The sequence below is a fragment of the Corvus cornix genome, chromosome 22 (genome assembly GCF_000738735.6).
Source record: "Corvus cornix cornix isolate S_Up_H32 chromosome 22, ASM73873v5, whole genome shotgun sequence".
Lineage (NCBI taxonomy): Eukaryota > Metazoa > Chordata > Aves > Passeriformes > Corvidae > Corvus > Corvus cornix.
This window is the reverse complement of record NC_046351.1, coordinates 613,206-639,084: the sequence shown is the minus strand read 5'-3', so window position 1 is coordinate 639,084 and position 25,879 is coordinate 613,206. Positions and strand designations below refer to the sequence as shown.

The 25,879-nt window shown below is 51.6% G+C and overlaps 3 protein-coding genes across 7 annotated transcripts in view; 1 reads left to right on the top strand and 2 right to left on the bottom strand.

Moving 5' to 3' along the window:
* Positions 1-213: 213 nt before the first annotated feature.
* DDHD2 (DDHD domain containing 2) lies at positions 214-9,927 on the top strand. Its single transcript, XM_039564334.1, has 17 exons — positions 214-397; positions 1,577-1,767; positions 2,337-2,426; positions 2,710-2,830; positions 3,793-3,882; positions 4,406-4,541; positions 5,098-5,306; positions 5,673-5,743; positions 5,861-5,980; positions 6,169-6,264; positions 6,353-6,472; positions 6,566-6,721; positions 6,801-6,903; positions 6,988-7,152; positions 7,542-7,704; positions 7,990-8,101; positions 8,372-9,927. Exons 1-16 carry the CDS (start codon positions 214-216, stop codon positions 8,078-8,080), a joined length of 2,106 nt encoding a protein of 701 aa, XP_039420268.1. The 3' UTR covers positions 8,081-8,101; positions 8,372-9,927.
* A 521-nt stretch (positions 9,928-10,448) lies between these two features.
* PLPP5 (phospholipid phosphatase 5) lies at positions 10,449-19,911 on the bottom strand. 2 transcript variants are annotated; one of them, XM_019291201.1, is made up of 7 exons: positions 19,824-19,911; positions 14,650-14,758; positions 13,032-13,122; positions 12,858-12,921; positions 12,423-12,547; positions 11,401-11,571; positions 10,449-11,070 (listed from the first exon to the last, which is right to left on the bottom strand). In XM_019291201.1, the coding sequence occupies exons 2-7, from the start codon at positions 14,752-14,754 to the stop codon at positions 10,901-10,903; spliced, it is 726 nt and encodes a 241-aa protein (XP_019146746.1). In that variant the 5' UTR covers positions 14,755-14,758; positions 19,824-19,911; the 3' UTR covers positions 10,449-10,900. The 2 variants fall into 2 exon arrangements, with proteins under 2 accessions (XP_019146746.1, XP_010406606.1); XM_010408304.3 differs by lacking the exon at positions 19,824-19,911 and adding an exon at positions 14,833-15,194.
* Positions 15,368-25,879, bottom strand: part of NSD3 (nuclear receptor binding SET domain protein 3) — a 36,499-nt gene continuing 25,987 nt past the window's right edge. For 3 of the 4 annotated variants that reach the window (XM_039564306.1, XM_039564308.1, XM_039564307.1), the window contains 9 exons: positions 25,237-25,393; positions 24,474-24,676; positions 23,910-24,022; positions 23,191-23,460; positions 22,515-22,631; positions 22,275-22,416; positions 21,905-22,011; positions 21,385-21,589; positions 15,368-20,623 (listed from right to left, as the gene is read on the bottom strand). In XM_039564306.1, the coding sequence (XP_039420240.1) occupies positions 20,382-20,623; positions 21,385-21,589; positions 21,905-22,011; positions 22,275-22,416; positions 22,515-22,631; positions 23,191-23,460; positions 23,910-24,022; positions 24,474-24,676; positions 25,237-25,393 (1,556 nt within the window). In that variant the 3' untranslated portion in view covers positions 15,368-20,381. Of the gene's footprint in view, positions 20,624-21,384; positions 21,590-21,904; positions 22,012-22,274; positions 22,417-22,514; positions 22,632-23,190; positions 23,461-23,909; positions 24,023-24,473; positions 24,677-25,236; positions 25,394-25,879 lie in introns of those variants that run through there. The other variant, XM_039564309.1, reaches the window with a different exon arrangement.

The window sequence follows — 25,879 nt, the reverse complement described above, 5'->3', positions numbered from 1 at the left end:
GCCCCGGGCTGGGCGGGCGCCGGGGCCGGGGCCGGGGCCGGAGCGGGGCCTGCGCTGCAGCAGCCGCCGGGGCGGCGGGGCCGGAGCCGCTCGGGGCCGGAGCCGCTCGGGGCCGGGGCTGGGTCCCCGCGGCGCAGGGCGCGACCCGCGGAGCCCCCGGTGGCGGCGGAACCGGCGCTCCCGGGGTGGCCGCGCTCCCCCCGCAGCGGCCCCATGGCGGCGCAGGAGCCGCCGCGGCCGCCCCCGGCCCCCGCCGAGCCCCCGGAGCCGGAGCCCGGCGGGCGGTACGAGGCCGTGGTGCCGCACTGGTTCCACTGCAAGGTCACGGACACGCGGGAGCGCTGGGTCCCGTTCAGCGCGCAGGACTCGGAGCGGCTGGAGGAGGCGCACGGCGCAGGTGGGGCGGGATGCGCCGGGGGGAGCGCGGGCAGAGCGCGGCCGCCGCGGGCGGGGGTCCCACGGCACCGCCGGCCCCCGGCTCCTACGGCCGCTGTTCGTCCGTCGCCCTTTGCTTTTACATCCCGCGTCCTTGCTCTTAAATCACCGTAAGGGATGGGCCTGGTGAGGGTGACGGGTGAGCATCAGGTGTGTGCTTGGGGGAAGTGCTGTTTGGGTACCGGGGAAAAATTCCCCGGAGACATCCATGGCTTCCACCTGGCATGCTAGATTCTCCCTCAAGGAATTTTAAATTGAGACTTTTTTTGGCCATGCGCCTGCTCCCAATAACTGAGCTGTTTGGATGCATCAAATGGTCTGACCCCATTCAACTGATACTGCTCTAAGTTATATATAATCATACTGCAAAGCATCCTCTGGTGAGGCGGGGAGAATGCCAGCAGGATGGCAGGAGTTCCAGTGGGACATTCACCATGGCATGGGGCTGTCCCTCCTATGGTAGCAAGGTTTGGGGGTCAGCTCCGAGCCCTGTGCTGAAGCCCTGGTGTGCCAAATGTCACCATCTGTGCCACCTGCTGCTGCTACAGGCAGAGCTCCGATTGCCCAAGGGTTGGCTCCCATCCTCCCTCGCCCAGGAAGTTTCGGATTAGAGGCTGCACTGCCCATCCCCAGTGCTGCTGCCCGGCCCAGCCTGGCACGGGGTGCTGTGCCACCAGCCCAGCCCGCAGGCAGACCCAAAAGGCAGCGAAATTCACAGAATTTGAGGTCTGTGTTGGGGTCTGTAGAGAGTTCTCTGTTTCAAAGAGGAATGGCTTAGAGACAGGGACCCTGGTGCACCCCCGCGGTTACACAACGCACTTCCCAGGGCCACAGATTCTCTTTTACCCTGCAGGCGAGGCAGGAAAAGGACATGTAAGCATGTGCCTGAACTAGAGAGAAGGACAGTGTTGTGTAATGTTTTCATCTTACCTTCTGCCTCTGGGGGAAGTCTGACTTCGGGCATCTCGCCCAGGATACCCCGACACCGCTCCCTGAACTTGGGAGCAGAGGATGTTGGCATCTGCTGCCGTGGCTCTGACCTGCTCCGCTGTGCTGCCCAAGGGAATGATCCAGCCTCATGCCTCTGGGAACTTGCCATTCCAGGCCTCTCATGATTAATTCCAGGCCTCGGTTCCCACAGGGAAAGACCGGGATGACGTGGTTGTCCCGACATCAGGAGGCAGGTACGACGTGCACCTGCGGACGCGGCAGCGCGTTGCCGTGTACTGGGAGGAGGAGGCGTCTGAAGTGCGTCGCTGCACCTGGTTTTACAAAGGAGACAAGGACAATAAGTTTATTCCCTACTCAGAGTCCTTCAGCGAGGAACTGGAGGTAAACACACCTTTCCCATTGGTTTCCATCCCAGCTTCTCCTTGTCACACACTGTCTCTGATGTCCCAAACCCCATACAAGGCCACTGGCACCGCAGTCAGGCCTGAGGACGTGAACTCCAAAGAGGCTTTGGCACGGCATTCCTGCGGCTGATTGATGTAGCTGTGAGCACTGCCATGGCCTCCCCTTCCCCTGCCCTCGTCCGGCCTCGGTGCATCCTTCCACGGCACCTTAAAGTGCCAGGCTTTCCTTTGGGAAGATGCAAATGTAGAGATATGTAGACAGATGTATAAAAATACACATCCTTGCAATAATTCTATTCTGATGTACCAAAACCACAGTTCGAAGTTGATGGGGAAGTCTGATGCTGCTGCTGTCAAAGCGGCGAGTTCTTAAACACTCTCAGCAGGTGATCCTGGGATGACCCTGCTGCTCCTCCAGCTGATTTCTCTGCTTCTTTTACAAAGTGTTGATAAAAGATTCTGAAAACTGGGTGGGGAATGTCCCAGAAGGTTGAACATTCATGGGCATACTTCCAGCTGACTCACAGAGGGTGTTCTCTTCTGTAGGAAGCTTACATGATTGCCGTGACCCTGGATGAGTGGAAGAAGAAGCTGGAGTCCCCCAACAGAGAAGTCATTATCCTGCACAACCCAAAGGTGAGCAGGCCTGGTGATTTCTGTGGTGACCAGTGAGGACATCCCCTTGGGTCTCTTTGTGCTGTTCCCTTCAAATGGGTTTGTCCCAATGGCATTGCACTCACTTGCCTGTACCAGAGGCGAGGGCAATGGCTCTCTGTCTGCCACCAGCTTCACATTTCTTTTCAACACCCCTTTGGGCAAAGGGCAGCACAGTCTGGTACCACCCCGTGTCACCCGGCAGCTGCTGTAGCCAGAGCTGTCTCTGCTCTCGGGTCACTGACAGGCTCTCCTTGTTCCCAAGCTGATGGTTCACTACCATCCCGTCGCCAGCTCCGACGACTGGGTCTCCACCCCCACGGAACAAGGTCGGCCCCGGACTGTGAAGAGAGGAGTGGAGAGCATCGCTGTCGAGATCCCCAGTGGTGAGCTTGCTTCTCCCTTCCACCCGTCCAAAACCCTGTGGAGTGTTTTCCAACCTGTTCGCTCAGAAAGACTGGCAGAAGCTCCCCTGATCCTTTAAGTGAAGTGCACATCAAAAGATTTTGTGCCAAAAGGATCCAAATGGTTTCAGAGACCTCCCCAGCCCCAGCGAGCTGCAGATCCAGGGGAGGGTGGTGAGCTTCCAGCTCCTGTACAGAGACAGAGCTGTTGGGAGCTCTGCAGTGCCTGAAACTACCCCCGAGGTCTCGATGTCTATTTGCACAGGAGGAGAGTTTCTTTCCCTGGTAGGGACACAGCTGTTTATCACTTACCTACGTGCTGGTGGCTCTCTGGAGCACATGTTCTCCCCATCGATGCAGCCAAGTGTCAGCTCTGTCCCCTCCCAGCTGCCCTGAGCCCCCAGTCAGGCCTCAGGACTTGTCCCCGTGGGGAGGTCAGGCAGTTACTCCATTTTCCATGTGTGCCTGCCCTCAGGAAGGCACGTATGCAAACTAAGGTGTGTGGGAAGTAGAGAACAAGCCCTGACTCCACCTGGGGCCTACATGGGAGGTGCAGCTCCGTGGGGCTGGGGTGGCTCGTCAGGGTGGGCTGGGCAGCTGGACTGAGACCTCCTGGCCCTGTGCTTCTCTGTGCTGAACGCTCCCCATGGCTGGACAAGGGTGAACTGCCCAGAGCAGTGAGTGAGGGTGGTGGCAGAATGGGGACGAACCACTGCGCCTTCCTCTACTGTCCCGTTGGTCCAGATCCATTCCAGGGCAGGCGGCTGAATTTAGCAGGACCAAGAAACCCCACCACCCCTGAGGTGCAAATCCAGGCACCAGTAAGGGTTTTCATGGGCTGAGGTGAGGGTGGGAGGCTCCAGTCCCGCACAGCGGTGCTTCCAGCAGGTCGATTCCCTGCTAGGCGCCGTCTCCGCAGCCCTGAGCCCCTCTCCCCTCCTCAGGAGAGCCGCTGCAGATCGACCACCTGGTGTTCGTGGTGCACGGGATCGGCCCCGCCTGCGACATCCGCTTCCGCAGCATCGTGCAGTGCGGTAGGTGCGAGAGCTGGGAGCCCAGGGGCGCTCCCGCCGGGAGAAACCTCGTCCTGGGCGACGGGAAACGCTGTCACGGTGCATCAAACCATCCCCACGCACTGGCCGGCTGCACGGCCAAACCTGCTGACTGTGGGGAGTGTGAATGGAACGCTCACTAACCCACCAAATCCCCCCTTCTGAAAAGGTTTAGGCAGCTGCTGTTCATCCCTTTTGCTTCACAACAGAGTTATTTTTTATAGATTTCTAAATGTGCCTTATCCTGACTGCCAGACTAAAGCCCTGCCCATGTGAAGGAGGCACAGATGGGGCAGTGAAATCCAGTAAACACACGTGGCAGGACTTGGAGCCTTCCCTGATCTCTAGTTAAAGATTCAGGGACTTAGGGGAGCAGCAGCAGCAGCAGATTAAAGACCCCAGTGGGATTTCCCTCTAATGATCTTTCGTGGTATTAAGTGTTGTTGGTGCCACGAGCTGGCCCCAGAGCCCGGTGGATCTCCATAAGAGCTCTTCTCTTTTCCAGTGAACGATTTCAGGAATGTCTCGCTAAGCATGCTGCAAGCACACTTCAAGAAGGCCCAGGAGCAGCAGCAGGTTGGCCGGGTGGAGTTCCTGCCCGTGAACTGGCACAGCTCCCTCCACTCCACTGGCGTGGATGTGTAAGTGTCTGCAGGGATGGCAAAGTGCACAGGCAGCCTCCTCCCCTGGAAACTCCACTTTTTCTGTCCGAAAAGCAAAGGGAAAGCTGTGAGCTTTTAGGGTAGGGGTGAGCAGGTGAGACAGGAACCCCCAGAGCACTTCCCACGGCCATTCTGTAGCACACAGCAGGCGCCTGCTCCGATCAGCATCCAGAGAGCAGAGGCTTCTGCCTTTCCATGGCTGATCTGGGGAGGGGCCGTGGATGCCCAAACCTTGCTAAAGGCCTCTGAGAACTGAGTACCCAGTTCCTGCACTGCAGCACTGCTCTGCAGTGCCCCAGGAAGGACAGAAAGCAGGCCAGGCTCCTGGGGAAGAAAGGGCAGGCTCTTCATTCTTGGAATATAAGAGCACAGGCTGTGCTTTGCCTTTGGTCTGGGCATAAGCCGAGGGTCTGGATTACAATGTACACCCTTGGGGACAGCGTCATTCCTGCTCTGAACTTCTATTTTGCTTTAGAAACATGGTGGGGTTCCGTGGCTTCCTCAGCTGCAGCCCCCTCTCCCCTTTCCCCCGCAGTGACCTGGAGCGGATCACGCTGCCCAGCATCAACCGCCTGCGTCACTTCATCAATGACACCATCCTGGACGTGTTCTTCTACAACAGCTCCACCTATTGCCAGACCATCGTGGACACGGTGGCCTCGGAGATGAACCGCCTGCACCAGCTCTTCCTGCAGAGGAACCCGCAGTTCAAGGGCGGGGTGTCCATCGCGGGGCACAGCCTGGGTAAGGGCTCACCCGCGGCTCCTGCGAGCGCCAGGGGAGCAGGGAGGGAACAGCCACAGAATGCTTTGGGTTGGAAGGGACACCTTCCACTAAGACCAGGTTGCTCCAAGCCCCATCCCAACTTCCAGGGGTGTGGCAGCCACAGCTTTGCTGGGCAGCCTGTGCTACTGCTTCACCACTGAGTAAAATAATTTCTTCCTGACATCTAATGTAGCCTGTCCTCTGTCAGTTTAAAGCCATTGTCCCTTGTCCTGTCACTGTCTGCCTGTGAAAAAGTTCAGGGTGCAGCTCTTCCATCCCAAAAAAGGAGGTGGCTCGGGCTCTTCCCCTCCGGCTGCTGATGCTCTGCCCATGCCTGGTTTCTAGGGTCACTCATTTTGTTTGATCTCCTGACGAACCAGAAGGCTGATCCTGAGGAGGACAAGCACTGTGCACAGGTAATGGAGGCCACTGACCTCACTCCTGCAGCTGTGTGGGGATGGGGGAGAGAACCCAATATGCACAGGAGCAAACTGGTGAGCAGAAAGCACAATCCCTTCTGGATCTGTTCACAGGGGTCCAGGACAACCTCAAGCACAGGGGGTATTGAGGAAGTAAAAGAAATCCTGAGGAAGCTGGAGCTGTCTGAGTATTGTGATGTTTTTGAGAAGGAGAAAATGGACAGGCAAGCACTGGTGAGAAGTTCCCCTGTTTTACTGGCTCTTGTGGCTCTTCTTTGCTTTTCTTCCCCACCATCCCACCAGTGCACATCTTCTGGTACTGAGTCACACGTGAAACATCTCTGAGGAGGAACAGTCCCATAGAACAGACACCTCACCACACCTTTGCTCCTGAACTAACACCAGCCTTGCTTATTTTCCAGTTCTTGTGCACAGAGACAAACCTTAAAGAAATGGGAATTCCCTTAGGGCCAAGAATGAAAATACTCCATTACCTCAGCTCCAAGACAGAGATGAAGGTTTGTTTTCTGCATGGCTTGTGCTCATCCCATCACATCTCATCCCATTCCATCCCTCTGACACAAGGACCCCTTTGTGCTGCTGCAGGATCAGAGCTCAGCAGCTCCCGGGCACAGCAAACGCGGAGCCGAGGCAGGGGGGTCCCAGCACGGGGACAGCACGGAGGATGGCAGGAATTGCCAATACCGGGACATTGGCTTAGGACAGGTAACAGCTGAGCTCTGGCTGCACCCACGAAGCCCTCGTAACACCAGCACAGAGATTGTCTCGTGAACAAATCTGAACATCCCCCTCTCCCAGGTCTCAGCAAACTACCCCCAGCTGAACTACAAGCCCACCATCTTCTTTGCCTTTGGCTCTCCCATTGGGATGTTTCTCACAGTGCGAGGAGTGAAGCGCATCGACCCAAACTACAGCCTGCCCACCTGCAAAGGCTTCTTCAACATCTTCCACCCCGTAGGTATAAGAACCAGAGCTGTCCTGCGTGAGACACGTGGAGCACAAGCCCTGCCACTGTCCCCCTCTTCCTGTGCAGTTTGACCCCGTGGCGTACCGGATCGAGCCCATGATCGTCCCAGACCTGGAGTTCGAGCCGATGCTGCTGCCCCACCACAAGGGCAGGAAGAGGATGCACCTCGGTACGGCACAGGCAGCCCCTGTCCCCCGGCCTGGGGCCGCTGCTGCAGCCCCCAGCCCCACACCCACCCCCTCCTGCCTTGCAGAACTGAAGGAAGGGCTGACACGCATGAGCGTGGACCTGAAGAACAACCTGCTGGGGTCACTGCGCGTGGCCTGGCAGTCCTTCACCCGCGCCCCGGTGCCGGCCCTGGAGGCAGGGAGCACCGAGGCCGAAGCAGAGGCAGAGGCTGGCACAGAGAAGCAACCAGGTCAGTGGTGGGGGGCAGGGGGGAGCCAAGGATGCAGCCTTAGGAGCTGCCAATGAAGCAGCGTGCCTGGATTCCTGCAGCCACACTGCCCATCATCTGTGCCCAGCAAAGGGATCGCCTTCAGGCTGTGGATGCACCTGGCTCTCCCCAAATGCTGTGGCCTTTTAGCATCTGATGAAGGGATTTTCTGGTGGGTCTCAGCACACCACACCACGTTTTAAGCCTGTCCCCCTCCTCTGGCTGCTCCTTGCACTGCTGTTTCCGAGCACTTCAGCTGCCCCTTCCCTGTGTGAGCCACAGAGGTGTGAAAGGAGGGCCTAGCCCTGCTGTTGTACTGTCATGGTTGCTGGTGCCCTGTGCCTGAACCACGCTGCTCTTCCTCTCTCCAGACACAAAGCCAGAGGAGCCCCCCACAGCAGTGAAGGAAGAGACTCCCCTCATCAACGTGGGGAGGCTGAATGGAGGGAACCGCATCGATTACGTGCTGCAGGAGAAGCCAATAGAGAGCTTCAACGAATACTTGTTTGCACTCCAGGGGCATCTCTGCTATTGGTAAGTGTCTGTGTAATGCTCAGGGCTTCAAATTCGCATGTGGTGGAAGCAGAATGACATCAGTTTCACAGCCAGTGTAGTAAGAAAAGCCGTAACTGATCAAGGGAACAAGATCTTCTCCTGCCCGTGACACGGAGGCTGGGCAGGGACAGAGGAAGGAGACTTGTGGTTCTCCTTGCCTTGTGCTGCCTGCACCTGCAGAGCACTGCATCTACTCCAGCCATCACAGATGTGCTGATAGAGTGCAGGGAAGCCTTCCCTTCTGATGCCCATGTCCTCCTCCAGGGAGTCAGAAGACACCGTTCTGCTGGTTCTGAAGGAGATCTACCAGACACAAGGCATCACACTGGATCAACCTTTACCAGGAAGCCAGTGACCAACCTGTGCTGTTCTGGCTGTAAGTCACCTTTGCCTAAACCCCTTCTGGATTTCCTAGGATACCTCAGAGGAGATCTGGTTTGTTTGAGGGAGTAATATCCATTAGCTAAGGCAGGGAGCTTTTGCCAGCCTTTTTCTTTGGCCTCTCAGCACCTCTGGTTTCTTTCCTCTTCCCTGGACACAATCAGGCATGAGGAGAGAACCAAGGAGGGTCCAGGAGGCTGTGCTGGGTGGATTCTGGCTGCCTCACTGCAGCCAGAATTCCTGTCTTCTCCTTTTGCTTTCTTAGGTCCAGTTCCACTGAGTACTCACCCGGAAAGTCCAGATCTCTTCTCTGCCTTCCTCTCTCCTCTGCTGCCGTGTCCTGCATGCTGCTTCCCAAGTACTTGCTGCTACCTGGAGATAAGGATGGATTTTTCTCCATTTTGGGTAGGGCTAGGGGGGAAACTGTCAAGGGAAAACCACTTCTGCTCAAACACACACAACACCTGTACAGTGACTCCTGTGGCAACGTGTACTTTTAACCCTCCACCCTGCGAGTCCTCACCCCAGCTCCTCCAGCACTGCAGCAGATGAGCTGTCCAGGCTCAGAACCCACCGAGGGCCTGACCCTGCGCCTGGCTCGGTGAGGACACTCACAGCCTGGGACCTTGAGGAGAAAAAGCCTTAAATACAGAGCGTGGAAAGAGCTACAGCAGCCTTGGAGCAAGGGAGATTGCTGACTGCTGACACAAACACCCACGCCAGCACTGCAGGCCTGGGAGGCGAAGCCCAGGGCACAGGCTGCTGCTGAGCCAGCAGGGTCTGTCCACCAGCCACCTTCATGTCCCTGCACTGCTGCTGCATGTTTGTGCAGCCCTGGGCCGTGCCAGGCAGGGCTGCCCCATAAAGCACCTCGTGAGAGCGGCATGTTTGTGCTCCTTCCTGCTCTGGTGTGTTGGTAGTGACGTCTCAGCACCCTCACCCAGCCCACGCTGGCAGACCAAGGGCCTCCCCACGGCACTGACCAAGCCAGTGCCCAGCTGTACCTGCTCCGAGGAAAGCTTCACCTCCAGCTCCAGCCAGCCTGGGGACCAGCAGCTGCTCCTGGCAGTGTCAGGGCAGCGTGAGCCCTGTGTGCCCTGCAGGGGCACGGAGCAGCGCTGCCGTCCCGCGGGGCTCTCAGGTGGTGACGGAGATCTTGCGCCCGCCGCACTCCCGTCCTTGTTTTTAGCTTTAAATATACAAAATGCAGCCAGCAAAGGTGGAGCCCAGATCCAGTAGGGCCTGGACACTGCAGGAATGACACCAGCTCTGTAAGCAGCTCAGTCTGCAGCTGCCTTGGAGCTCTGTTCTGAGGGGGACAGGGCTAGAGAGCCTCTGTGATCCTTCCCTGGCCACCGAAGCCCCCAGGCTAGCTCAGTGCCTGGGCTGGGGCTCCAGTGCTGTGTGAGGTGTTGCTGTGCAGCCTTTGGAAAAGCCAAACCACTTTCCTTCCCGCTGACTTTTACCCTGCATGGGGTAAGGAGCCTTTTTCCCCCAGAGCCTGTTGGTTTGTTTTTCCTCCATTGTCTGTTATTTGCACTATTGGAAGGGTTTTGTTTGCAGCCTCCATCCCTCCTCCCCTCCCAAGGAACAGAAGCTGTTCTTTACCTGACTGCAGGAACAGCCAAGCTGCTCAGTTGGCACCTGAACTACTGCTGGCTAAAGTCTCCTACGGGAGTAGGAGAAGGGACAGTTTTAACGTGGGACACTAACGATCAGCTTTTTAAGTTATGCACTTTGTTAAAAAAAAAGAAGTTAAATACATTTTAAATGTTATTTAATGTCTTTTCCAGTAAAAGCCAAAATAAATAAGTAGATGACTGTGGTGTATGCATGTCTGGGGGAAGAGGGAAGGGCTGGAGAATTCCATGAGCCGTTTTAGGGGAAAGTGAAGCTATTTCTGTAATTCTGTTGAAGCTGCAGAGCCATTGAGGGTTCCAACTGCAGCTGATGGGCTGGTGTTTCATTACTGATGCACCTGCCTTGCTCTGCTGCAGCCTCACCTGTGCTGTTTGCATGTACACACACACCCGATGAAACTACACCTGTGTGTGAAGGGACCAGTGACAAACAGCTGCTCACAGAGCTCCTGCCAGCCCTGGATCTCTGCAGCACTCTGCCCTTCCTTGTCTGAGAGACAGACCATGGGCAGGGAAACGAGCACCTGTGCAGGATGCTCTCACAGAGGTGCAGGGATGCCCTCAGACACCATTTCATTTTCTGCTGTCATCTCCTTAAAACTATACTAAAGCTGCAAGGAAACATACAAAATGAGCACCCACCAGAAACCCCTTCAGACACCTGAGGAAATGGCTTATAAAGCAACAACCCAAGCCTCGAAGTAAAGTTTGAGTACCACAGCTCAGTACAAAAATTAAACTTTATTTGGGAAATTAGAAAAAACTCAAAGCTGGCAGGTCCTGCACTTCATTTCTCAGGAGAAGGGCTGGGACAGCTCAGCTGGATTGCAGGGAGGTGACCAATGGTGCTTCCTGGGCTGGACACAAGAATTCCCACAGACTGGGCACACTGGGTTGTCACATTTTCCCAGCTCTTGTTCAGGACCTTCGTACTGCAATTGTCTTTCCGCCCTGAGTGCCTCCCTCGCCTCACAGTGGGCCTGAAGAGGGGGTGGCCTACAAAATCCAATTAACCGAAGCAACACAAGGGCCTGGGCAGGAAACTCACCGGCTCTGCAGGGAACACCTGCCCAGGGGTTCATCCTCATCAGAGCCACTTCTCATGAGCAGCCTCCCCAAAGGCATCCAGGGGCCAGGCAGGACAGAGCCCATCTCTATATGTTCAGGTGGAAGCTGGGAGCTGGAGGCTTCTCCTCATGCGCCGGCAGCGGTTTGGGCTTGGCCAGAGATGGTTTGTGGCACGTGGGGTCTGCCAGGGGAGGGTAGTACTGCCTGTAGCACAGGTACGCGAGCGCCAAGCCCATCGCTGAGCCAACCAACACATCTGTGGGCGAGAGCAGAGGGAAGTTAACGGCCCTTCACCCTCGCAAGCCTCGTGATGGAATTCCCCAGCAGCAGCAGCTTTTCTGCTGGATCCATAACCTGACTTGGCTGTAAACCCAAGCTTGGCATGTATTTCAGAAAGGCATCAGTTCCCTGCAGGTGGCACCAAAATTGCCACTGGAGGAGTTTAAAAAAAAAAAAAAAACCCCAAAAAACCCAAATTGCTGTTGGGGGCTCTGAACCTCTGTGGCACCACAGCCCTCCCTGCCTGGAGTGCCCACTCAGGCACCTGCTGAGCCCCGTCCAGGCGCACTGGCAGACGCTGACCCACCTTCCCAGTGGTGCTTGTAGTCACATGTGCGGGACACGGCGATGAGGGTGGCCAGGAAGAGCGGGAGGAGGAAGGCACAGAAGCGCAGGGCTCGGCCCCCCCGGCCTGGGACAAAGGTGTGCAGCTTCCCCGCCAGGTAGAAGGCTGAGAAGGCAAGACCAGCGAAGGCAACTGGAAGAGAATAGAACAGTGTTGGCTCAGAACATCTCCAGGCTTTGCAGCCAGACCCTCACCCTCTGCTGCTGCAGTGGAAGGGCTGTGAGAGGCATCTGTCCTGTCCCTGTGTGTTGAAGAATGGTTAGAGGATCAGGGGCATGGGTCATTGATAGAATTATGGGATCAATAAAAGAACTGTACAAGCAAAAGGCCTGCAAGCAAAGGTTAGTGTGAGAAACTGTCTCCATGAGAAAGCACCTGTGTGAGAAACAAGCCTGAGAACAAAAAGGGAGTTTTGAGGATGTGCAGCTGTGCAGATAAGATGTACTGACCATGAGAAGGGAGGGTGAACTCTGAATTCTTTAATCATAACATAACTAGTAGAAGCTTGCCAATGTAGTCTAATTATGTAGAAGCAAAAATGCGCTTTGATAGGTTTAAGCCAATAAAGAGTTAACAAGCTGGTATACGATATAAGTGCCTCTGGATTGCTGATAAACGGAGCTTGCTTTATCAATCACATTGGTTGTCTGCAATGTCTTCCCCCGCCAAAGTCATCGAACAGTTTCAAGACCTGTGAGCCGAGGGAAGTACCGGCTGGGAGTGAGGGATCATCTGGGAGTGATGGATCCTAGGAGCTGGTACCTGGCACACATCCCTCCTCCCGGCGTTACAGACAGCATTGGACCGCATTTCTCACCCCACTGCTTTGCACAGGGAAACCTGAGTCCCCCGACCAGGTCAACAAATGCAGCCAAAGCTGTGGGGTGTGGGAAAGCAGATCCAAGCTCCCTCCCCCGCCATGGGTCCTGCTCCCCACAGCTGCTGATCAGGGCTGCAGCAGGAAGGAGACGTGGAAAACTCACAGGAAGCGTGTCCGCTGGGGAAGCTTTTCCGCCCCTCTGTCACTCTGCGGGTGTCCCCTGTGCACACCAGCTCCGCGTTGGCTTGGCCGTCCGGGAAGCAGCGGTAAAAGAAGTCGGGCCGCGGCCTGGGACAGGGAAGTGAAGCTCAGGGCCCCCAGGCGTGGGCACACCCAGCACCCGCGCAGCAGCACGGAGCTGCCCTTGCCAATGCGATTCTCTGCAGTGTGGGCCTAAATGAGCCCATCTGAATAATGGACAGAGACAGCAGCTCCCCAGTGTTTTTTCTAATACTGAATTGTCTTTACAGCTAGAAAAAACCACATTCTTTCCAGGCTGGGCACGTCCAAGTTCAGCTCCTGGCCCTGATCTGGCTATTGCAGACCTGCTTCCCCTGCCCTCCCCGCACGGCGCAGTTGGGAACCAGCCAGTCCTCACCTCCCCACAACGAGCTTCAGGGCATTTGTAAAAACCCCATTCAAGGCAAGAGCAAGGCTGGCAGCTGGGAGAGAGCAAAAGGGTCACATCAGCATCATCCCCACCTGAAAGTGCAGCACATTCAGGCATGGGCAGGGCTCAAGCTGCCTTTCTCTGGGACAAGGAGGAGCTCACCAAGGCAGGCTTCCCGCGTGTCCTCGCGGTCGGCGCTCATGAACAGCCTCGCCAGGATGATGAGCAACAAGGGAGACAGAAATGCGATGAACTGCACAAAACAGGGAGAATTTTAGGTGTCAGTGAAGGAGGTTTAAATTCTCACCAGAACCAGCAGCATTTACTCCAGAACTCCAAGTACACTTCCCTTCCTCAAAGCCAAGCAGTGATTTGTCCTCTCCAACCACTGCAGTTCCAACAGAACACAATTCCCACCAGCTGGATTTGCAGCAGGTCCTGATCAGCCCAGCATATCCTTCAGCTCTCAGACTGCTCTTCTGGCACAGAGTGCTGCTCTGGCTGGTTATTGGGGGTGTCCCCAGCCACGGCACCTCAGCTCTCCCCTCCCTGCAAGCCCCAGCATTAGCACTCTGTCAGCAGCACCCGTGCCTGTCAGCAAAACCACAGGAGCTGCTGATTCAGAGCAACCAGTTATCATCATCCCCATCTCAGCCCTGGGGGATTTCATCCTGGGACATCCACACCACGGCTCCCATGGAGTCTGTTCCCACCTGAACTCTGGCACACGTCCTGCTTTACACTGTCTGTTCCAAATGCTATCCCGAGGTTTTATCCTTAATGCTTAGTGGCCACCTCTTGCAGAAAATCCCACCTGCCATTTGCCAAATCAAGAGCCACAGCCCCTCACCTCACACCTGTGACAGAGGAAGTCAATCCCTCTGGCACATTGCTGTCTCCTAGAAATCCAACACAGAGTTAGTCACTCTTCTAACCAAGCCTGAAGCCCTTGGGAAAACATTTGACAATAAAATCGTAATAAATCTCTGCTAAAAATAGCTGCTTGCAAGGAAAACATTCCCTGATAGAGAGAGCTATGCTATCTTCTATGTGCCTGATAACTTAGACGTGGAATGGATTATGGACAACAGTACAAAGTCCCCACTAGTTTATGAACTTCAAATCCCAAAGGCAACCCTGCATGGTAAAGCCTCAAAATACGACAAAAATCACTGTAAGTTTGGCCTAGTTGGTACTAATCTCACAGGATGGGGACCACCGGGGACCATCAAGTCCAACCCCTCTGCTCAGGGTCCTCAGAGCACATCACCCAGGATTGTGTCCAGATGGATTTTGAGTATCTCCAGGTAAGGAGAACTCCCACTGTCTGGGCAGCCCGTGTCAGTGCTCAATCACCCACATAGGAAAGTTGAGGCGGAAATCCCCATGTTCCAGCTTGTGCCTCTTGCCCCATTGAGCAGAGCCTGGCTCCATCCTCACAGCCCCTCCCTTCAGCTGTTTATCCACATGGATACAATATCCAGCACTTCCAGCGACGTGCACCAGGAGCTGCAGGTACTGCAGTGCAAGCCTTTAGCAAGCAGCTCTGCTTTAAAAGGAGAGCTTGTAATTTGAGAATAAGTCAAAGTAAATGCGGGAAACACTGGCACAGGCTGCCCAGAGAAGCTGTGGATGCCCCATCCCTGGAACTGGTCACAGCCAGGTTGCGTAGGGCTTGGTCTGGTGGAAGGGGGGCGGGCATCCCCCATAGTGGGAGGGGCGAAATGATCTTTTAAGGTGCCTTCCGACCCAAAGCACTCCACGAACCCACTGAACTTACAAACATGAGCACTGTGGGAACATGGTCCACTTCAACGTAGGGGTTTTTGTAGAGCCACATCTCCTCGGGCTGCACCACGCGCTGGAAGGGCGGCAGGAACTCCATGATCCTGGAACAACAAGACAAGTGAATGAGCCCCGGGGCGGGGGCGGGGAGGGCGGCGGGCGGGGGTCCCGCACCCACCCGAAGGTGGCGAGGAGCAGCGCCCGCAGCGCGCTCTCGGCCGCCAGCTCCGCTCGCCGCATGGCCACTGCCCGCCCGCGGAGCCGCCGGGGCGGGGCGAGCGCAGCCTCCGCGCCCGGCCCGGAGGAGGGACCCGCAGCCGGAGTCCCGTTATCCCCCCGCCCCGCCCCGAGACGGAACTGACTCATCTCATCATTGGAACATTCAGAACGATTTATTGAAGTCAACCTCAAGCAAAAATTTCAGATCAGTGGAATGTCATTAAAAACCTTTCCAAAGGAATCCTCACGGAAAAGCCAAAAAAACAAACAACCAAAAAAAAAAAAACCCCAAAAAACCAAAAAAACCCCAAAAAACCAAACAACCCCCCCAACAAACAAACAAACAAACAAAAAAAAAAAACAACCAAAAAACCAAACAAAAAAACCCCAAACAAACAAACCAAAAAAACAAACCAAAACAAAAAATTCCCACATCTGAATTCCAGAGTATTCGTAAAATAAAATAAAAAAAAAAGGCAACATCTCAGTAAATAGAATGTACAAAAATTATATGTTCTACCATCACACACAGTCAGTAAGAAGCTAAAATATTACAGGCAAGTCTCAATACGCTCTACCTAGAGGACAGGAGCTATCTATGTACAGGGAACCAGCTTTACAGGCTTCACACTATGCAAGAGGACAGAAGCCAACACAAACCCCCCAAAATATTGGATATCTCAAAGTCTATGCGGCAACATCAAGTCATGATACAGTAATGCCCCGTGGAATCAGACACTCCTCGTTAGTGCCAGGGCTGCGTCAGCGTCCAAAAACTCTTCGATACCGACTTCGGTGAATATCGATGCTTTGCTATTAAAGACTCGAGTGATTTCGTTAAAATAACATTTCACAGAATCTACAAAGTTTGTTACAGATAAACAAAGTCTACAGAAATAACGACTCTACAAAGGTCCATCTTACAGAGCACGTGGGGATGGAGACGGATCCGCGGGGATCTGTGTTGTGCAACATCACTCGTGTGGAGACAAACGGGTTGGGGTCCTCACAGCACCCGGAATGCAAACCCCCAACCCCCCCAAGCCCCCGGCTCAAACGGGACATGATCCCCCCGGGGGCTGCGGCAACGCCGTTGGCTTGTTGGAAAAGGAAAAGTGACACCAGAAATGAGATACAGATCCACCTGGGAATAGGGAGCGTAGGGGTTCATCCAGTCTGTTTATGACCCAAAAGCGAGAGAGAACTGCAAGGTGCGGGGTTCCCACAGACCCCACACAGCTGGGATCTCCCGAGGGACCCCAGGCAGCCACCTGCCCCTGGAGCTGGCGGTGGCACAGGGAGGGCACAGCCCCGGGGAACAGGGAGTGGTGAATGGCTTTGGCAAATTCATACATGTTTTCCCTTTTTTATTCACATTAATCACAGAAATCCCCTACACAAAGCACAGTTCCAGCTCCCTACCTCCCACTCTGGAGCAGCAAGACCCCTCCCAGGGGAACACAGACCTGAGCTGCTCACTCAGAAATACAGTATCACAGGGAACAGCTTTTCTTTTCTTCCTGTTTTGCCTTTTGTTTCTTTCTCCTTTTTCCCCTCAGAACAACACTGGGACTACATCCAACGTGTAGGAGTGTATCGTAAGTGCAAATGTTTTTGCTACACAAAGAGAAATGGTGGGGAAAGCTGATGGGAATGGGAAGCAAAGGGACAGCATTGCTCCAAGGTCGCCGTCTCCCACGCGACACCTGGTGAACACACACCTCCGAGACGGCTGCTTCCAAACCCTCCCGTTTGCCATGGATCCACTGTACAGCGGGAGCAGGAAGGAACTTGGGGGAAGTCAAGGACATTTTCAATGCAGTATACAAAAAATTATGTATAAATAAAAAAGCTGTAAAAGGAACCGCAGAGCTTCAAGTACATTAAACCCTGAATTCAATGAGGCAGAGGTTTCCATGTTAAAGTGACTTCTCCGTACCAGCATCGGACACCCCCATCCCACCCTCCCCCCTCCCCGCCCACATAATTCTGTAAAGTTTCAATATATACAGATTTTATGCTCATTGATAATTATGTCTAGTAATTGTGTCTTTCCCATTCTATCCTGAAATTAAGATAAAAGAAGGGAGAAGGGTTTTTTTTAGAAGAAAGGCCAAAAATCCACATTCCGGCCCTATTACTCCATTTGAACTGATTCTTCAAGACCATGTGGTGACCAGAGAAGGTGATTTGCCCACAAAATCTCCTTCCTGAGCTGCAAATGCCTTCAACAGTCTATGGACAGGACAAGTCTATACAATAACCTGACAGCTACAGCAGCTAATGCTTGCACCATGTGTTCAGGAATGGTGGAACCAGCCTCCGTACCACTGGAATCACAGAATCATGGAATTCTTGCGTCTAGACTCATCTGGCCACGGGCTGCAGTATGCCTGCACTGTGCTCAGGTGCAGCTGCAGAGGAAAAGTTCCAGTAAACCACAAACCCTGTTCCCTGGGCAGGCCAGCTCAGGCACTGCCCAGGTGCCAGAACTGGAGGCAGCAGGTCACCAGAAGTGTGGGGCCACCCCAAAAATTTAACACAAAAGTAAGGGGAAAATGTGCTGGTGTGTTCCCATGAAGGAACAACAATGTGCTGGGACAGCACACTGCAGTTCTCCACCAAAATCACCAGCTCTGTGGATTTCCTCTAGGTCTCAGCATGAAATGACCAAACTATCCAAGATTCCTTGTTTTGGAGCCCACACAAATCAATTCAGCAGCTGCCTCCCGCCCTGCTGAAGCCAATCCATCAGAACAGCTGCAGAATCTTTTCCTTACAAAGGAACAGCACTAAGAAACTACATTCTGGTTACTCACTTTACAAAGACATGATTAAAATGTGCATTTTAACATCTGAGTCTGGCACTCAGAACAGCCCCTCCAGCCACCAAGATCCTCTGAACCGGCTTTTCCTCATCTAACAATGTTAAAGCTTTTTGAAAGATTTACCTTCTCTTCAGTTCAGATTTTGTTCACAAACTGAACAACCTCACAAACCACCTCCTGTTTTGCCTTCTGAGTCCAAGCCCAGCTGTTGGCTGCTATGAATCTTTTTTTTGGTGGAAAAAAAGCATCTCTAAGAAGTTTGAACACAAAGTGAACCAAGACATTGAGTGGCACAGGAGGAGCAGCAGCCTCCATCACAGCATTTGAGAAGTTCTAAGCCTTCTGTGCCCTCCCTGTGTCCTGTGCCCTGGCACAGCACTGTGGCACAGCCCAGGTGGCCACTGACAGCCGTGGCTCCCATCCAATGCTCCCAAGGTGTCCTGGTGCTGCCACACCACGTCCCTCTGCTCAGCAGGTCACCACAGACACGGAATGAAAGGAGCAGGCCAGTGCACTCACACAGCAGCACAATATCAACATATCTGATATATATATATATATATATATATATATATATAAAATATATCAGCTGGTATCTGCAATATCAGAATGCTTTGACTTCCCAAGAGAAAATCACTGAACATTATCCAGCCTAATAAATCATGTAAAGTGAACACCTCAGGCCCTACAGATGTGGTAGCAAGAGCTGTGTTTGGAATTTCTGAGAAGGTTAAACATCCTCAATAAGAGCTTAAAAAGAGACATTTCTCACACAAAACCTTAAGAAAAATAAAATCCTTTTTGTAATTTTTTTTTTCTTTAAAAATACCAAAATCCAGCAGTGCTTTCCAGCAGGGTTAGTGTCGGACCCTCACTGGAGCACGGCCCACAGCAGGAAGTGCTTTAGGAATCCCAAGAGCTGCTGCCCCAGCACTGCCCCAACACCTGTGGGTTCTGTCACCCCAGGGAAGTGTGGGTAGGGGCTCTGGGCCGAGTCCACGGCACAGCAGCTGTAGTGTATCTATCACTCTATCATTGCACACACACAAAAACCTCCCCCTGTACATAAATTTGAGGATGAGAAGGACACCAGGCAGAGGCAAGACACGCTCTAAATTCCACATAGACCTTTTCAGCCTATTTTCTTGATCTGAGAAGTCTCCGTGCTCCCGTAGGTTTGTGTAAGCAGTTTTACAGAGACAAGGTTCTTAATTCTTCAATTCAGCCAGATGCCAGCAACACTTGATTATTTTCAGTACCCCCGAGCAAAGGCTGGCAGGGAGTAGCTATTATCAGCACACAAGTCAGAAGTACTCGCTGTACCAGAGCGGGGGGGGACACACAGTGCTTGGTGAGATCGTGGGCTGGGGGGGAAGAGTCACCAAAACTAGTTCCAGCCTGGGGACACCAGTGCCCCATGGCTCCTTGCACAAAAGAATGGGGGATAGGTTTTCTAAAGAAAGTCTGGAGCAAGAGCCAACCTAAGCCACTTCGAAAGTCTCACTGAAGGAGTTTGTCTCTCTGATTAACAGAGGAAATCCAAGAGAGAACCATCTCCTGAGGCTTCAGCTGGCTGCTGGGATATGGCCCCTTACCCAGACACAAAATACCCTGTTCATTGAGGAAGTGCTGAGATGTTCCTCAGCTCCATTGACAATGAAGATTAAAGTCAGAAGATCTCTCTCAACAAAAAAATCTTAACATCCCATCAAAACCAACACACATGGGTCAGGTCCCTCATGTGCCCAAGTCTCCCTGAAGCCAAGGGGAGCCTGAGAAGGCAGGACTGAAGAATCACACTCAGTAACTGCCACCAAACCAGCACAGATGTGGCAGATGACCTCACTGGCAGGACTGACTTCAGCTCTGACTGAGGCTGGGAGCCTCACCTGCCTGGGAAGGGCTTCCAGAATAGGTGGGATAAAGAAATGACCACTGTGCAATTAAACTCTGAATTTCCACCTGTGTGCAAACACCCAAGACAACTCTGGAGCAAGGAACCACCATTTCTTCCCCACTACCAGACCTTGTGCTACGAGCACTCCCCAGAAGTCACACACCTGATTTCTCACAGGAAAAGCTTCACAAAAATATTTGTAAGTAAACATGAGAGACAACCTACCTTCTCCAATGCCTTTAACAATAAGTACTGGAACAGAGGCATTTCAGAGTCACCTGGTCTGACACCCACACCTGTCTGTTTGGCATCTCAGTGTTACAGAGGAGAGAAGCTTTGCTCTTTCCATAAACTAGACACAAAAGTTACGTTGGCTTCGCTGTTTTGTTTTTAAAGACACGTTGACTGATCAAAGCCAGATCTTCAACACCCTTTCAAAATTAAATAAATAAATATGTGGCTATGCTTTGCTTTCTACACTCAAAGAACATTATTTTAAACAGAATATTCTTTTCACTGTCAAAAGGTTTACGGTTTTCTTCAAAGGCCAAGATGTTCCTGGTTTCCAACAGTAAGAGCTGCTGTAGCACATTCAAGGGTAAAAGAAAGACCAAACAATAAAAACCAAACACCACTGCCTGGTCCTTCTCACTCGGGTCAATGGTCCCGTTCCAGCTCACACGCGACAGTTCCGAGGACAAAGCCGAGTGTGGCATCACAATCTCTCTGAGTTCATCGCCTGCTGCCCCTCTTCTCCCCTCCCGCGTTTGTTTTTAACCAAATTCACTCCTTTGCCTCTTCCACAGCATTCTGTGCTTCCAATTTGCACTTGATCTTGCTCCAGTACTCGGGTGCCACGGGAGATTTGGGGTCATGTGCGGAGCAGCAGAGGCGGCTGTCCAGCGCCGACGGCACCAGGGCTCCCTTCTCGTGATCCTTACAGAAGGAATGGGGGCAAAACTCACAGAAGGAAACGGCAGGATTGCTACAGATGTCGCACTGATGCCATGGACATTCCCACTTTCCTGAGGATGGGAGGAGAGAGAGAAAGGAAGCTGGAATTAGTGCACTTCGGAGACAGCACCAGCCTTTAACCCTCACTCCGTGTTGGAATTGCTCAGATGAATGCAAAGAAAGTTCAGAAAAATCAGCCCTTACTTCTGCTTCTCATGTACAAGAATCTGACTGAACACAGTTCTATTCTGCATTTTTTTAGGCCTCTCTTGGCCCAGAACATTACTGCATGCAAAATCAGAGCCTAAAATGGTCAGATCTACCCCTTTGGGCATCAAGGCACTGAATGTCCTAGCAAGACTGAGGTTTTTTCCCACCTTTTCCTGATTTGTGAGCATCTCACATTGCCCTGGACACTGTGCTCCTCAGAGGGTATCTCCAAAGGAAGCTTCAGGTCAGCCCTACACATTCTGCTGGCTTTGCCAGTTTGAACTGTCATCTGACTTGTGCTAGGATACCAAGATGATGCTCATGTTTCAATCAAAATAAGAGGAAGTTTGATTCAAGGAGAGGAACAAGAATAACATTAAAAACTATGACAAAGCCTCTGCCCACTGGTTCTGTTTAGCAACAGCCACATGATATACTGCTAAAAGTGAGTGGTATTGCAAAAGCAAATTTGGTGCACTTAGTGCAAATGAACATTGCATTTAATGCATTTAATGTAAATGAACACTGTATTCTATGTACATGCATGCTGCATTTCAGCTCCAACGCTATTTTACAGCAGGAAGGAAAAGTTGAGCAGGAGGAGCCATGTGACTGCTCTTACCAAAAGGTGGTTGAGTCAGGTTAAGGCATAGGAGGTGGTATGCTTTGGGACAGTCCTTCTTATCACACATGACCAGCTCTCCCCCATCTCCACACTGGAAACAGTTATCTTCATGCATCTGCTTCTGTTCCGTTTTTATTTTCCGTTTCTTCTGCTTTAATTTTGCATTTTTCACCTTCTCTTCATTTGCTGTTGCAAATGCTGTCTAAGAAGGAGAAAATCACAACACAGAGTCACTTATAAACCCCTGGCACTAAAATCAATTTTGGGTTATTATTTGCATGAACTTTTCTTAAACGAGATCCATTTAAAATAGTTTTTAAGCTCTAAAAGCCAGAAATGCTCATTCAGGTGTTTCCCACCAGATACAACAGCATGGCAGGGCACACTTATCAAATCTTTTAGAGACTTTCAAGGGTAAAAGGTATTAGATAGGATAAAGAGGGAAATAAATCAAACCCCTCTTTGCCCTACAAAATTTCTGGATTTGGGAGGAGAAGCTTCAGTTTCATCCACGTACCTTCGGACGCACACCCAGGAAGCCGCTGCAGTTTTCTGCTCCGCAGTGACACTCAGTCCTGCCATTGCCCAGGCAATCCAGATTATAATTGAACGTTAACTCCATTCCTAAAATTTAAAGAAAAACAATTCACCCAGATGGACACTGAGGGAAGACAGGCCTGTGACAATGACACTTCACCAGCATTTGTTACCATAAGACCCCTGCTAAAACTGGAACCTTAAGTATCATCTCCACTCCAGTGAATGACAAAGTTCCTAAACACTTCACTGGTATTAATAACTTCAAAGACAAAAAAACGTGATTCCAAGTGAGGATCTTGGCCATTGCAAGACAAAAGCAAACATGCCAAATAGTGCCATCCTTTTACCTGCAGGAATGTCACAAAGAGCAAACAGTCCAACTCTAATGTCACCATTCACTGTCCACTTCTGTGTTTCACAGTTTGGATTACAACTATGGTTCATAAAACGAGAGTAGTTCCCCTTTGGGCCAGCATCTATTATTCGGTCCTTCAAAGAAAAAGACAAAGATGTGTTTAGTACTTACAAAGCAAAAAGGTTTCCTGGTGATCAGTGACATTTGCTATCAAACAGGACATAATATTCACCTTGGTTACAGTTAGCATATAAAAATTGGTGACACTGTTCTCGTGAGCACGTTTGATCCGCAGCCGGCACTCCTCCTCGTCAATCAGCTCCCCAACATATTCATTCACAAATTCACCCTGCAAAGGAAAGGAGAACAAGCATAAGGAATCTATGCATGCTAATCATGATGATAAAGGGAAGCAGCACAGAAAAAAGCATTTCTTATAAAAAAGGCTCTAATCATCACAAAAAGTGTTACACTTTACTGGTCTAGTAGGCACAATGTGAATACCTGCACCACATACTTGCTGTCCAAGCAATAAACCCACGCAGAATAAAAGGCAGCCCTGTTCCTGCATTCAATACACAAGACAGCTGTCAAGTCTGTAAAACCCTTTCAATTTTCCTGCTTTCTTTCAAAGAGGACAAAGTGACAATTTGAAATTTAATAAAATTAATGGCTAAACCCCATGTTTAAAAGCAGTCCTCCAGGCCAATAGTGTTTTCTAAGGAAAACCAGAAGAGCTGGGACGTGACCAACACCTCAATACAGGAGTCACCATTGGGCATTGCTCTGAGCAGCCAGGCAGCTGCTGAGGGGTTAAAACACAATTCATTCACTGGAGGTACAGAGTGCAATGTTTTCACCTAGACCCACCCTGACGGCTGTCACAGCCTTGTCCTGGGTCCCTCTACCTTTTTAATGCTCCTTTTGGTCCTGAGGCCCCACCCGCGGCGCTCCGTTTTGATGATCTCGGCGTCGGGGTAGAGCCTCTTGGTGAAGCATTGGTTCTGGCAGCGCTCCCCGGCTGGGCACACCTGGGGGTGGCACTCGTACTGCAGCATCCTGTTGAGGCACTCCGACTCCAGCCCGCACGGGTTCTCGTCCGACGGCTTGCAGTTACACCGGGGAATCTCGGACAGGTCGGCCACCTGGATCTGAACCTTCCCGATAACCTTGTTGGACTGGGGAACAAAGGGGGAGAACAAAGGATGAAGACAATGCACCGGGAACACAGAGTCAACAACTGACATGAAAAGGCAAAACCAAAAAATATTATTTTATCCTGTGTTTTACCGTACTATACAATAGAACAAGAGATTCGTGAGAAGACCAGCAAAATGATTTGCATGAATTTCTTTAAGCTTCCATTGTTGAAAACCTTGGTGTAAGTACATAACTTACAATCACAAAACAGCTTGGGTTGGAAGGGACCTTAAAGACCATCCAGTCCCAACCCCTTCCATGGGCAGGGACACCTTCCACTAGACCAGGTTGCTCCAATCCCCATCCAACCCATCCTTGAACACTGCCAGGGACTGGGCAGTCACACCTTCTCTAGGCATCCTTACTCATGCACAGGGCAACTTCCTCATACATAGAATGAAAATAAAAAAGAAAGAGGCCAACTCACTTTAATGTGTTTATAGGGTGGAGGTTTCCTTGAATTCCTTTCAATTTCCAATGCCTCTTTGCTTTCTCTTTGTGCTTTCAGTTCCTGGAAACGCTTTGCTGCTTCTTCAAGTGCTGTGCAAAGAATTCAGAACAGAAAGCAATCAGCCCCAGCTGCTGCTAACCAAACATGTACATGTATCTATTTAAATTTATTTTTCTTAAGGCTAGGAACAGAACTCTATTATCAAACAGACAAGCTAAAAATCAGTTATGCAATTTATCATGAATTTATCATCAGGTACTTTCAGCAGGTACCAAGATACTGAACAATGATCCCATGCAGCAGAGCCCAATCTTAACATTTCCCCCGTTTGTGGAAGCACTGAACTGGCCCACAACAACACACAATGAGTAGGCACTTAAACACATTTTTATCTGCAGTCAAGGGATCAACACAATGCTTGGAGTTCACGTGAACACAGAACACTAGTCACATAATATTCCCATGCAGGTTAAGTGGTGATGGAGACACAAACACGTGGAATTTTTGTCATAAACCACTATAAACTTTGTTTGATTTTACCTTTCTTGAAGGTCTTGTTAATACTAGTTTGCCCCTCAGCAAAGCTTTTATCTCCTTCAACATAAGGGAAAACTCTGCCCTGGTGTACCCAATAGTAGTCATGTGAACCAAAGAAAAATACTGGGAAGTCCCCGATATCATGTTTGAGGCCCTGTATGTTGAGAGGCACAGACCTGGGATTGCAGATCTCTGCTGGCCACCACCTGCAGAGTAGGAGAAAAAAGAAGAATATAAGTTCCCTAAACCAGAGCTTCCCAGTTTCCCTAATGGGATTGAGAAATAAAAGCCAGTTTTCCTTTCTTAAGGAAATGAATTCCTTTCTCACGCAGCCAAGGCTCCCGCTGGCAATACCTGGGAAGCTCCATGTAAAACACAAGCAAAGCTCTCACTCCAAATTTTGGAAAAGCCTTCTAAGAATGTCCGTGGCCTGAGAGTGGGTTTCTAGGACCACCTGTGAACACCTTTATTGCTGCAGCTGACTAAAGCAAACACCAGCAAGGACAGCTGGGCTCTGAGCCAGCCCCTCCTTTCCCACATCGTGATCACCCTCTGCAGAGCAAAGGTGTGCGCAATCCAGAGCCCAGCACTGCCTGGGAAAAGCAGGAGCGCTGCATTTCAAGGTTGACATCCGTGCCTGACACCAAGCAGAGGAATTATTGTATTTCTAACTCTTGTTCATGATGATTGAGCTGCTTTATCTTCCTGCAATTCCAGAGTACATGAAAACATCCAAAGCATTAAAACCCCCAAAAGGTGAACTTGCCTGTAATTCCCAAGCTTGACCCAAACGATCTGCTTGTACCGCAGCTTCTTGCCAGCTTTACAGTCATTGCAATTCCAGCATCCCTCAGGCATTTCTATGCTGAGACACTCGGGGTGGAAGGAAGCTGGGCAGGACTCACAGCACAACAGTTTGCCACCTTGAAACAAAGAAGCCCGCCTTGGTTTGTAGAAGCCAGGATTTGCTCCCCCCATGCACAGCAATCAACATTCATTTAAAATCATCCACTCGAGATTCCCACTGCCCCACAGAAAAATGGCAAAAGAAGGGGATCAAGTCAAACTTAACAATGTTGGTTAAAAAGGACTGTGCAGTGCTTAACCTAAGTTGGGACTCTTAACTGTATCAGACAAAAAAGCAGCTGAGGACTTAAACACGAGGTAAGTTGGCAGGAGCAGCACCATTCCCAAGGGAAGCACTGCAGCTGGGAACAGTGCTGCCAGCTTTTAGTTCTTTGGTGATGGCCAAAGCAACCACAAAACTCCGCATTTTTAAAGAATCCTTTTTCAATCAACATTGCTCTGACTGAATCCCCAGCAATCATTAGCGAGCACCAACCCCACAGCCTATAGGTTGATCAATACTTTTCTGCTGCAAGGACAGGAAAAAGAATTGTAGTGTGTTT

Coding starts and splice junctions, on each gene's coding strand:
- DDHD2 (XM_039564334.1), top strand. CDS start 214: ATGGCGGCGCAGGAGCCGCCGCGGCCGCCCCCGGCCCCCGCCGAGCCC. Junction 1,768..2,336: donor CCTTCAGCGAGGAACTGGAG/GTAAACACACCT, acceptor TCTCTTCTGTAG/GAAGCTTACATGATTGCCGT. Junction 7,705..7,989: donor CAGGGGCATCTCTGCTATTG/GTAAGTGTCTGT, acceptor GTCCTCCTCCAG/GGAGTCAGAAGACACCGTTC.
- PLPP5 (XM_010408304.3), bottom strand. CDS start 15,020: ATGAGTCAGTTCCGTCTCGGGGCGGGGCGGGGGGATAACGGGACTCCG. Junction 13,123..14,649: donor TTCCCACAGTGCTCATGTTT/GTAAGTTCAGTG, acceptor TGTTTTGTGCAG/TTCATCGCATTTCTGTCTCC. Junction 11,071..11,400: donor CTACAAGCACCACTGGGAAG/GTGGGTCAGCGT, acceptor TCTCGCCCACAG/ATGTGTTGGTTGGCTCAGCG.